The sequence below is a fragment of the Lithobates pipiens genome, unplaced genomic scaffold (assembly GCF_037356315.1).
Source record: "Lithobates pipiens isolate NorthernLeopardFrog02 unplaced genomic scaffold, aLitPip1_a1.2 Scaffold_10, whole genome shotgun sequence".
Taxonomy (NCBI): Eukaryota; Metazoa; Chordata; class Amphibia; order Anura; family Ranidae; genus Lithobates; species Lithobates pipiens.
Window position 1 is genome coordinate 212,388,779 of NW_027507686.1, and position 12,903 is coordinate 212,401,681.

The following is a 12,903-nucleotide window of genomic DNA, read 5'->3' on the forward strand; positions in this document are numbered from 1 at the left end:
GTAGGTACAAGACGAGACAGCCTGCACAGGCAGAGAGAGCAGCATTGACTGGTCTTTATTGCAGGAAACTCCTGTGCTGTCAAATTGCAATCGTTTCATGCTGGATCACTGCCCATATCTTGTAATACACAAAGGACATCTTGTATTTGGACAATTTTAGTTTAGTGCAGCTTTCAGTGTTTGTAAACCCTTACATACTGTATACACAGGAAAGGTGATACACAGAGATTAAACAAATCCTCCTACTTAGAGAGGGATTTCACTGAAAAAACAATTATTAAAAGCCAGTAGCTATAAATACTGCAGCTGCTGACTTTTAATAAATGGACACTCACCTGTCCCAGGGTCCAGCGATGTTGGCAGCCGAGGCCGATCGATTGCTCGGCTGCTGCCGCCATGCTAGGTGAGGGAATCAGGAAGTGAAGCGTTGCGGCCTCAATTCCCAGTTCCCTACTGCGCATGCGTAAGTCGCTCAGGGCAATAGGAATGGTCACAGATGCTCAATAGTGTTCAGGTCTGGAGACATGCTTGGCCAGTTCATGGCCTTTACCCTCAGCTTCTTTAGTAAGGCAGTGGTCATCTTGGAGGTGTGTTTGGAGTCGTTAGGTTGGAATACTGCCCTGTGGCCCAGTCTCTGAAGGGAAGGGATCATGCTCTGCTTTAGTATGTCACAGTACATGTTGGCATTCATGGTTCCCTCAATGAACTGTAGCTCCCCAGTGTCGGCAGCACTCATGCAGCCCCAGACCATGACACTCCCACCACCATGCTTGACTGTAGGCAAGACACACTTGTCTTTGTACTCCTCACCTGGTTGCCGCCACACACGCTTGACACCATCTGAACCAAATCAGTTTGTCTTGGTCTCATCACACCACAGGACAGGGTTCCAGTAATCTATGTCCTTAGTCTGTTTGTCTCCTGCAACCTGTTTGTGGACTCTCTTGTACATCATCTTTAGAAGAGGCTTCGACAGCCATGCAGACCAATTTGATGCAGTTTACGGCATATGGTCTGAGCACTGACAGGCTGACCCCCACCCCTGGCAGCACTCATACATCTATTTCCCAAATACAACCTCTGGATATGATGCTGAGCAAGTGCACTCAAATTCTTTGGTCGACCATGGCGAGGCCTGTTCTGAGTGGAACCTGTCCTACTAAACCACTGTATGGTCTTGGCCACCGTGCTGCAGCTGAGTTTCAGGGTCTTGGCAATCTTCTTATAGCCTAGGCCATGTTTATGTAGAGCAACAATTCTTTTTTTCAGATCCTCAGAGAGTTATTTTCCATGAGGTGCCATGTTGAACTTCAAGTGACTAGTATGAGAGAGTGAGAGTGATAACATCAAGCAAGGCAAAGATTAAAGGATAAGTGCACCTTTTTAAGAAAAATAATAAATGTGCATCTTTTCGCAGGTAAAAAAAATGTGCATTTATTTTTTTACTTGGAGCCTGTAAAGCATTGCACCCGCAATCAGCAGACTGCGGGTGTCATTAATGTCATATGGGCAGGCAGATACACAATGACAGGAAGGGACAATGAACTTCAAGAGTGCTTAACAGCACCATGGTAGTTCATTGGGAACTACAAGCAGACAACCGCAAAGGCTGTCGATACTTGTAGTTCTCCATTTATAGAACTCTGTGAATGAATGACGTGGTCAGGTGGGCGGAGCACTGGGAGAAAATCCCAGACTTGCTGAAACTAGAGGCAGCAGAACAGGCAACAGCTGCAGGAGTGGAACATGAAACATGCTCCCAAAGGTAAATGTATCCTTTAAAAGCAGTAGCAATGGGCAGCAATGATTGTGAAACAGTACAGTAACATTAAGAAACAACGTAACAGAAAGTTATGCACAACATTGTGTGATGGTCAAGAATGCACCTTACACTTGTGGTTATTGGGAAGAATTACCTCCTTACAGATAGCTACAGAAGATAATTGGTGTCAGTAAGAACTTCTTAGCGGCAGAAATTGCTCATTGCTCAAGGAACCCCTAGCAACCTCTGGAAGAACCTTAAGGTTCCAAGCAACCCCTGGTTGAGAAACCCTGCCCTAAATTGTGGGACAGACCTCAGGCTCAGGTATCTCTGGACAAACAAGGGCTCTAACTGATAGAAGTTACTCTCCTAAGTCTGACATGTATAATGTCTCTCTCTAGCCAACTAGCCAGTGGTTTCTTAAGTTATGTTGGCCAAAGTCAGAACTCGAGACCTGAGTTGGAGCGCTCACCCTGTTGGGTAAGGATATTTGTAATCCCATAAAGTCAGTTAAAACAGCAAATTGCATGAGGCCTCTCACCAATGCCGCAGATCCATGTGTCACAGGGTAGTCACAGATAGGCCCCCCAACGGCTGTTACAGGTGGACATCTCAACATCACCGTAAACGGAAGCTCCTCCCTGAATTCAGCTTGACAGGGGGTGCAGGACAGCATCATTGATAACAGCTCAGTTCCTGCTGCTAGACTGAGCAGTTGTCAGAAACCATGAATCAGACCGAGACAGAAGTACAATTAAATCACACTTGTTTATTAAATAAAAATAAAAAGGTAAATAGAAAAAGCATAGTCAAAGCATAGCCAGAGTCCAGTAACCGGATCAAGTAGTCAGCCAGGCCAAAGTTCAATAACCAGATCGGGTAGTCAGCCAGGCCAGAAGTCAGGGATCCAAGTAGAGCAACAGCAAGCAGGATAAGGAGCCAGAAGGGATGTCAGCAAGCCAGTCTTTAAACAGAACCGCAGGAGATGGTTTCTTGTGATGTGACCAAGGCGAAGGCAGAGGTGAAGTGAGCTGGACAGCTTTAAGTAGGCAGGTCAGACGAGCATGATCAGGAACAGCTGGTAACTGTGGAGAGAGATGAGAGCTGGCAATTATCCGACAGCTGAGCAGCCAGCCCAGAGAAGGAAGGGCTAAGCCAGCCCTGACAGCAGTGCTGTAGACCAGTGGCTACACATACTATAAAATTTTCAGATCTGTACTAATAGAACATTTTTATTTAAACAGACATGAAGTTATGTTGATGTTTGTGCTATGTATGTGTTCAATTTCATGTATTTTCATTGTTTGAATAATTGTATTCTTTTATTTATTTATTTTTGATAATACAGCTGACAATATTTATTTTCCTATTTTGCAGGGAGATGATGTGTTAACTGTCATCAAAGCCAAAGCTCAGTGGCCGGCGTGGCAGCCCCTGAATGTGTAAGTGTGAAAAGACATATGTTTCTTCTTCATTCAAAAGTCTTCCCAATTTCTGTCTTGACAAGTGTTGTATTGCCGGTTTCCCAGAGGTACAGTGATAAACTCAAGAACTGCTCTTCACTGACAAATCTACTGCTAACATCCGTGTTGGTTTCATTGCTCTGGAAATTTTGAAAATTACTCTAGCTGTTGTAGACCGGCCAGTGAAAAATAGCCAGCGTGTAACAGAATCAGTACGAGTCATTTGTCATTTACAAAATTGGTACAGACATGTACGGAAGAGCTATCAGTTTTTTGTAGGTGTCACAATGTATTCATAGCGGGACCTAAATGTAAATAATATACAAGATATTGAGGTAAAGTAAACCTATGGACTTACCATACCTTCGAAATCAGCCCCAGGTGCATAATGCAGATGGTTCCCAGTACCTGCTTGCATCTTCAGTGTTCTCCAGAATACCCAAAACCCAGGGAGCTCTATTACACATGTAGGGACCCTGTTTTACGTAGGAATGTCCCTATTCCAATTTTAGTGGGCAACAGTGATGTAGTTTTATATTCTGCTTATATCAGCACACAGATACAATATATTGAATTCCCACAGCAGCTATAATAACACCCCTGGTGTATGTCCAATAAGTCTAAAGTCCCAGTGCTAAGAATAATTCCTCAATAATGTTACACAATCATCAATAAAATGTCTTCTTTAACTTGCTAGACTTTTGGAATTTTTGGATAGATGTAAGCCAAATAAAGCTTAACATAAAATAACAGACACAGGGGCTATATAAATACTGATCTCTAAGAGCCCATTCACACAGGGGCAACTCCTGATCCGACTTCAGGTCGCCCCTAGTCGCCTCAGGTCGCCTCAGGTCGGACAACATTTAAAAATCAATGTAAGTGAATGAGAGCCGTGTTAATGCACACTACTGAAGTCGCTCCGACTTCAAAAAAGGTTCCTGTACTACTTCTATCCGACTTGTAGGCGACCGGTACCCATTGATTTCAATGGAGGTCGCCTCCAAGTCGGATCTCTGTCTATACGGAGGCGACTTTGACAGAATTATCAGCTCTCAAGAGGGAACTCCACGGCAAATTTCTGAAAAAAATTTGGCGTGGGTTCCCCCTCCGAGAGCATACCAGGCCCTTAGGTCTGGTATGGATTCCAAGGGGAACCCCCTACGCCGAAAAAACGGCGTGGGGGTCCCCCCCAGATCCACACCAGACCCTTATCCGAGCACGCTACCCGGCCGGCTAGGAAAGGGGGTGGGGACGAGCGGGCGGCCCCCCCCCTCCTGAGCCGTACCAGGCCGCGTGCCCTCAACATGGGGGGGTGCCTTGGGGGAGGGGGGGCGTGCGGCCCCCCCACCCCAAAGCACCTTGTCCCCATGTTGATGAGGACAAGGGCCTCTTCCCGACAACCCTGGCCGTTGGTTGTCGGGGTCTGCGGGCGGGGGGCTTATCGGAATCCGGGAGCCCCCTTTAATAAGGGGGCCCCCGGATACCGGCCCCCCACCCTATGTGAATGAGTATGGGGTACAATGTACCCCTACCCATTCACCTGTGAAATAAAGTACAATAAAACACACAACACAGAGAAAAAGTATTTTATTGCACAGCCGGGGGTCTTCCGTCTTCGGGGGTCTTCTCGCCGGACTCCTCCGCTATGTGTGTGTAGCTCTTTTGCCAGCGGAGGAGTCCGGCTTTCTTCCTCCCCGCCGCCGGCCTCTTCTCCCGACTTCGGGGGTCTTGTCCCCCTCTTCGGTTCTTCTGCCGGGCCACCGCGCCTGGTCCGGTGGCCCGGTCTTCTGTCGCCGTCTTCCGTTCTTCTGTCGCCGCCTTCGGTTCTTCTGCCGGGCCACCGCGCCTTCTTATAGCTCTTTTACAGGCGGTGGCCCGGTCTTCCGTCGCCGCCGCCGCCGCCGCCGCCGCCGCCGCCTTCCGTTCTTCTCCTTCTTCTTCTCCAGGAGATGTTGACTCGACGAGCTCTCCGGCCACAATGCCAGGGACGCGCTCCGCTGCCTCTTATATAGGGACAATGGGGCGGTGTCACATGGGTTGATGTCACATGGGTTGGTCACATGGGTTGATGTCACATGGTAAGGGGGCGGGGGTCACCATGTGACATCAACCCATGTGACCAACCCATGTGACATCAACCCATGTGACACCGCCCCATTGTCCCTATATAAGAGGCAGCGGAGCGCGTCCCTGGCATTGTGGCCGGAGAGCTCGTCGAGTCAACATCTCCAGGAGAAGAAGAAGGAGAAGAACGGAAGGCGGCGGCGACGGAAGACCGGGCCACCGCCTGTAAAAGAGCTATAAGAAGGCGCGGTGGCCCGGCAGAAGAACCGAAGGCGGCGACAGAAGAACGGAAGACGGCGACAGAAGACCGGGCCACCGGACCAGGCGCGGTGGCCCGGCAGAAGAACCGAAGAGGGGGACAAGACCCCCGAAGTCGGGAGAAGAGGCCGGCGGCGGGGAGGAAGAAAGCCGGACTCCTCCGCTGGCAAAAGAGCTACACACACATAGCGGAGGAGTCCGGCGAGAAGACCCCCGAAGACGGAAGACCCCCGGCTGTGCAATAAAATACTTTTTCTCTGTGTTGTGTGTTTTATTGTACTTTATTTCACAGGTGAATGGGTAGGGGTACATTGTACCCCATACTCATTCACATAGGGTGGGGGGCCGGTATCCGGGGGCCCCCTTATTAAAGGGGGCTCCCGGATTCCGATAAGCCCCCCGCCCGCAGACCCCGACAGCCAACGGCCAGGGTTGTCGGGAAGAGGCCCTTGTCCTCATCAACATGGGGACAAGGTGCTTTGGGGTGGGGGGGCCGCACGCCCCCCTCCCCCAAGGCACCCCCCCCATGTTGAGGGCACGCGGCCTGGTACGGCTCAGGAGGGGGGGGGGCGCCCGCTCGTCCCCACCCCCTTTCCTAGCCGGCCGGGTAGCGTGCTCGGATAAGGGTCTGGTGTGGATCTGGGGGGGACCCCCACGTCGTTTTTTCGGCGTAGGGGGTTCCCCTTGGAATCCATACCAGACCTAAGGGCCTGGTATGCTCTCGGAGGGGGAACCCACGCCAAATTTTTTTCAGAAATTTGCCGTGGAGTTTCCCCTTGAGCTCATTCTCTGCTTGGCCGCGGCAAAAGTCGCCTGGCCTGGGGCGACTTGTAAGTCGTCCCAAGTCGCGCTTGAAGTCATCACAAGTCGTTTTGAAGTCGTCCCAAGTCGCCGCTGTCAAGTCGTGTCCAAGTAGCCTGATCAAGTCGCCTACAAGTCGTGTTGCCCCTGTGTGAATGGGCTCTAATAGTTCTTGTTTCTGTGTTAGTTACATTTTTCTTTGTCCAATCACTAGGTTTATTGCCAGTGATATAGACCGGGGAAGGAGATAAGTATTTGAGATGACATTCAAGAAGGGTTTTTGCTCCCCAGGCTGGGCCTGTTGAGGATGCTTTTTTGAGAACCTTGAGAAGCATTTTTGGGATGACATTTGGATCCCAAGTTTCTCAAAAAAAGAGTCTGGTCCTTTTACCTCCTGGGCTGATGCCTGTGAAGACTATTGCAGAGAGAAAGTGCTCGGGGGTAAGTGGGTTCTACAATCAATTGGGTTATTTGTCTCCATTGGAACCTTAAAGGGTATCTGTATGTGTTAATAGCAGCTGCAAGTCTTCTTGCCAAAATCTTTCTAGTCACTACCACAGACTTTATAGCTGCTTCTATTTTGGGATCTCCAGAAACAAGCCCAAAACTGCATATGCATGGTGGGTACATGCAGGGCTGTCTTTAATATTGATTGGACCCTGGACAAACTTTTTTTGTGACGCCCCCCCCCCCCCCCTCCATGCAATTTCGCTCTCCCCCTGCTCTAAGATGTACAATAAATAAATAGCAGCTAGATTCAAAATCAGATCAGGCAGCGATTGTGATTTGCCAGAGGTTACAGTGTATCATTACCGCTCACTGACTGGCTGCTAGAGGTTACAGCACACATTATGGCTTACTGATTATTTGCTAGAGGTTACAGTACATGACGTCTGCTTGTTGATTGGTTGCTAGAGATTACTGAACATCAATACTGCTCACTAATTGGTTGCTAGAGGTTGCTGCACATTATTACTGCTCATTGATTGGTTGCATATCCTTACACTGGCTATGGATAAAATGGATAAAAGCTGAAGCATTTCACACCACTCTGGGGTGCTTAGTACCCCAGAGTGGTGGGAAACACATCAGCTTTCACATCAGCTTTCATTGTTCCTGTGCCTCTGATATCTTTGTATCTTATGATTTTAAACTTCTTCAATAAAGGTGTTGTAGCGGAGTGTGGCCATCCAGTTTTTCTTCGGTTCATCCACACGTGCAGAGCAGCACCTGCTCTTGCACCAGCAGGAGGGTACTAATATGGGATGTTTGCCTAGAGTGGTGTTCATTTATCATGGACTGGGGAGGTGTGGGAACCCATCAATAGACAGAAAACTCCTAGGGATCCTAGGACTCCTTGAAACAGTGGCAATGCTAAGGTAGGGGGCAGGGGGTGTGATCACTCAGAGGCAATGCTGGGGGGTTGATGGGATCAGTGGCAGTGGTGGTGGGGATGGGATTAGTTAGCAGTACACGGTGGCAAATTCTGAATCATGTAGAGCAAAGCTGGAAATCTTTGACAAGCATATGGTGGGGGATTCTACACTGACCACCAATGTAACGGGGAATTTACACTGACCACCAATGTGAGGGGAGATTTTAATTAACCAGTGACCACCATGTAACAGGTGATTTTATGCCACTCACCAATATAAAGAGGACATTGTACCCTGACACCAATGTAATAGGAGCATTTACATCAACCATCAGTGTAAGGGGGATATACAATGACCTCCATGTAAGGGGAAATTTACACTGACAACCATTGTCAAGGAGATTTGTACTGACCACCAATGTAAGGTGACACTTCTACACTGACCATTTTAGGGGGGATTTACACTGACCACCAATATAAAGGCAAATTTACACTGACCACCAATGTAAGGGTAATTCTGTACCTCCCACCAATGTAAAGGGAAATGTACACTGATCACCAATGTAATGAAGAATTTATACGGACAACGAATGTAATGGGGGATTTTACATCAACTACCATTAAAGAGGGGTTTCTACACTGGCCACCAATATAAGGGGGATTTACACTCACCACCAATTTACAGTGGGCTTCTACATGGACCACCAATGTAAGTGAGGATTTAAAACCCGCCACAAATGCAAGTTTGGATTTCTTTTTACCGATTACCAATATAAAGAGGAGTTTCTACACTGGACACCAATGTAATGGGGATTTACACTGACCACAAATTTAATGGGGATTTACACTGACCACCAATTGAATAGGTGCATTCACAGTAACCACCAATTTAAGGAGGGATTTACACTGCCCACCAATGTGAGGGGCGATTTTCTTACCTTTGTAGAAGAGGATGATATTAGGCTTAATGACCATGGTTATAGGCAGGACTTTCAAGCATGCCTCTTTACCTCCCCAGTGGGAAGCATTCAGCAGAAGTGATTGGTGGATATGACCTCAGGGGGGCATGATATACATATGAATGCCGCCTCTATTTACATATCGATGGTGTCAGTCTGCGGCTATTTACATATTAATGCCGCGGCTATATACATATGAATGCCATGGCAATAGGACAGAGCTGGGCAGCATTAGTAACCACACTTTCCAATGAGATATCGGGAGACAGCATGGGACTAAAATGTCAAGGGACAAGGGAGTTTAAACTGGGATAGTTGGCAATAATGAGGCAGCTGCTTTGGGCCCCACAACAATGATAGAGCCCAGGGCAGCTGCCCCCTTTCTCCTGCCCTAAAGATGGCCCTGGATAGATGGTTTTACTGTACTTGATTGTAGCTGTAAACTAGTTATTGGGAAAAAATGGCCAAGAGCAAAAAACAATCCTTTGCATTACTCCACCTATATATTAAAATGAGAAATAATTATGTAGTGAGGCCAGGAAAAGGATGATATACCCCTGTTGCCTATACCTTTAAAAACCTATTCTCACTATGTATTGATCCTGACATGTTCAGTTCAAACATTTAAAGTGGTTCATATTCATATTCATTAAGTATGCCTAGCATGAAATTCCCCCCAATTTTTTATTAAACTTTGGCTATGATATAGAAGAGTTGGATCTTCTGTTTTTATGGCTGTTTCTGTACCTATTAGTAAGTTTCCTGACTTTCTGTTCTGGAAAAAAAGGTGCTCACCAGGTCAGGAAAAAACCCTCTACAACAACAGAGTAATAACAGAGGTGTTAACCCTCCCCCACTCTTTCCAAAGCTGATACTTGTTTGCCTGTAATTCCTCTTTAAGGATTCTTAAAGCCCAACTTAATTGATCCTTCACATTTTTTAAGATGAACTCCACTATAGATATTTTATACATAGTTGCATTGGTTCAGCTTGGACCAATGTAACTATGCATATACTAAGCCTGACTGATACCCCTGAAAGCTGGAAATCACTCAAGAAGACACCTCTATTCCAGTGATCTCCACTCCTTAAGTGTCCCGTGCCGAGCAGCTACGAAGTGCACTGTTCACAGAATGCTTTGCATACCCGCCACCTGGTCCAGTTTCCTGCTTCCAGGGGAATTGTCCATGTAAAGGTATATGCATGGTTCCATTGATCCTAGGTGGACCAATAAAACTACAGTATGTATTAAATATCCATACCTGGAATTCATCTTTTGTATTTTCCCAGGTTGGGCTTTAGATAGAGCCACCATAATTTCATGTCTGGGGACATGCAGAATCTTCATGCCCTTTTTTTGTCCCTCCCTGCTGTCCCTGGTCTGCCTCTTTCTTTTATTGTATTTACATAAATTTAGTCATCATGACATGCAGGCATTTCCAAGGGTAGTCCTCATGCAGTGATAATATCAGAAAGCTATGTACAGCACCCTGCCCCTTCCACCAGCTATGATCTACCTGCATTTTGTAGAGAAGCACAGAGATCCTGACTGGTGCTAAAATAAGGTAAAGCAGAGCTCCACTCAAAAGGGGAAGCTCTACTTGGCTGCCTTCCCCCACCCTCCGCTGCCACATTTGGCACCTTTTTTTGGGGGGAGGGGGGAGCGGGTACCTGGTTTTGACAGAAACCCGCAGCTGGAAGTTTGGCCCCCTCCTCCTTCCCCTGCAGCTGGCCCATTCACAGAGTGCAGCATGTTTCGCGCACACACACAGTAGAGAACCGGGTGTGAAGCCGCAAGGCTTCACTGCTGGCTTCCCTTAGTGAAGATGGTGGTGGCAGCACCTGGTTATTGTCCTAATATTAAAAGTCAGCAGCTACAGTATTTGTAGCTGCTGACTTTTAATTTTTGCTGAAAGAGCCTGGAGCTCCTCTTTAAGTAATGAAAATGGAAAGGTTTTATTAAAAAAAAAATCTTTAGCATGATGATGAAGGGGAAGGGGTTGGGGAGTTGAGATTACACTGCTGATTTAATGGGTGGCAATTTGGAGATGGATCTCTTCAATTAGGACTACATTAAACTTGCCAAGGACCCCCTGATGAGCCACTCGATTCTTTTCACCCCAATACGACACTTTTCTATCCTTAACTAAATGAATGACAGATTTGCTGTACTTTAAAACTAACCGGCTTGTTTTATCATCTTGAACTATTCACCTGCTCCATAGCCAACTCTTTAACTTCACATAAGTGCCTGGTGGCATCCCATAGTGAAATGCCAAGAGCATGCATACTACATCATCCTTGTCCAGTTTTCACCATAAAGATAGGATAAATAGATGAAATGGAGGATATTTTCTTGCTTCCTTGAGCGTTGATAATTTTAATCACTCACAGAACCTTTCAGGAATAACTGCTGTTATCATGACATTGGAAAATTCCTCATTCTGTCCTCAAATGCTCAGAATAAGGCTCAACAATGTGCATTATAACACATTAAAAATACATTTCAGCTTTGTTTAAAGAAAAAAATAATCCCATTCTCTATTATAAGATGTTTAGAAAACTTTTTTCTTAGATACCTAGCTTCTTCTGAGATCATACAAACTTTCTTTTCCAATAGACTTTTTTTTAATCCAGTGGACTGGTTTTTTTTTAAGGTGAAATTTTCTTTAAGAATGGAGTCAGAACCATACCAGCCTCGCTTGTTTGCCCATTAACACTCCTTTGCCTAAGCCCTTGTACACACGGTCGGAGATTCCGTCGGAATGTTTCCTATCGGACCGTTTTGTCGGATATTCCGACTGTGTGTGGTCTCCATCGGACTGTTTCCGTCGGAATATCCGACGGACCATGTTTTCCAACTTACCGGTAAAATTCTCCGACAAAATGCTCCTATCGGACATACTCCGATCATGTGTAGCCTACTCCGACAGACAAAGTGCCACACATGCTCAGATCAAATTCCTAGGCCAAAGCAATTGGCTACTAGCCTGAACGTAGTCCCGTCGTAACGAAATAACGTCATCACGTTATGTACAATCGGATTTTCCGACAACTTAGTCCGACCGTGTGTATGCAACATCACTTCCGGACCTCTTCCGGAATTAATCCGTCGGAATTACTCCGACGGATTTGGTTGTCGGAATCTCCGACCGTGTGTACAAGGGCTTACACATCCCGAAGGTGATGCATCGGGTGCTGGAGCTGGAGAACTTGTTTTTTTTTATTATTAACCACATTTTTTCAGCTATTCAGCTGGCAGGAAATTTGATTTAGAACAACACAAAACATTCTAGAACTGGCAAATAAGTATATTTAGTAATGCATTTGTATGCCCGATTCTGAGTATTCTATGACCAGCAGGTAGATAGTAAGTTATGTAAAGTTGAGTGAACACCAGAACTATGATGGAGAGTGCAGTGAAATTTTTATTTGTCCTAAGAGTGTGATACCCAACATGTTTCAAGGGCTTATCCTTCAACAGGGCTTCAAATAACAAATAACATTTTCTGTTGATCTCTTACCTCTACGCTACTTATTATTGAGAATTTGAGGACATCTACTCTGGATCCATTGGCTCTTAAGCCTCATACACACGATCAGATTTTCAGACGACCATTCGTCCGTTTTTTGTTGTATGCTAGTCTCATGTCGAAAGTGAAGAGGTTACTCAACATACGAAAATTCTCATACTACAGAATACAACTTCAGAAGTGACGTAATGTGTTGAATAGTTTTGTATGTATTCTTTCGGTTCTGAGCATCCGTAGTCTTGCTCTTACGGGGTTTTTTTTCGTTTGAAAGCCATACTAACTAAACAAAAATCTGACATTGATTTGACGTATGACAACAATTTTATAGTCTGCCATCCAGCTTTTGTCTGACGAAAAAATTGAATCGGCTGTCGAAAGCACTGTACTAATGATGCGAAAATCGGCAGATCGTGCGTCGGACGAAATTTTCTTCCAATTTTTGTATCGTGTGCATGGGCTTTTAGAGTGTAGCCCCTAACTAAAATATCAACAGATCTAAATACCAAAATTCTAACCCAGTGTTCCACTAACATAGTTAAAAAAAACAGGTTGTGCCAACTGATGAGACATCCCTATGCTTTGTGCACACATCATTTACTAAAAGCATATATATACTGTATAAATATACTGTGCACTGCAAGTTCCCTTGCTCTAGATCTGAGGGGAAGCTCTACTGACTTGCATC

The 12,903-nt window shown here is 46.0% G+C and overlaps 1 protein-coding gene across 3 annotated transcripts in view; it reads left to right on the plus strand.

Annotated features, from left to right (window-relative positions):
- Window positions 1-12,903, plus strand: part of SPON1 (spondin 1) — a 686,200-nt gene that overhangs the window by 534,498 nt on the left and 138,799 nt on the right. For all 3 annotated transcript variants that reach the window (XM_077460912.1, XM_077460913.1, XM_077460911.1), the window contains exon 7: window positions 3,140-3,204. In XM_077460912.1, the coding sequence (XP_077317038.1) occupies window positions 3,140-3,204 (65 nt within the window). The remainder of the gene's footprint in view (window positions 1-3,139; window positions 3,205-12,903) is intronic.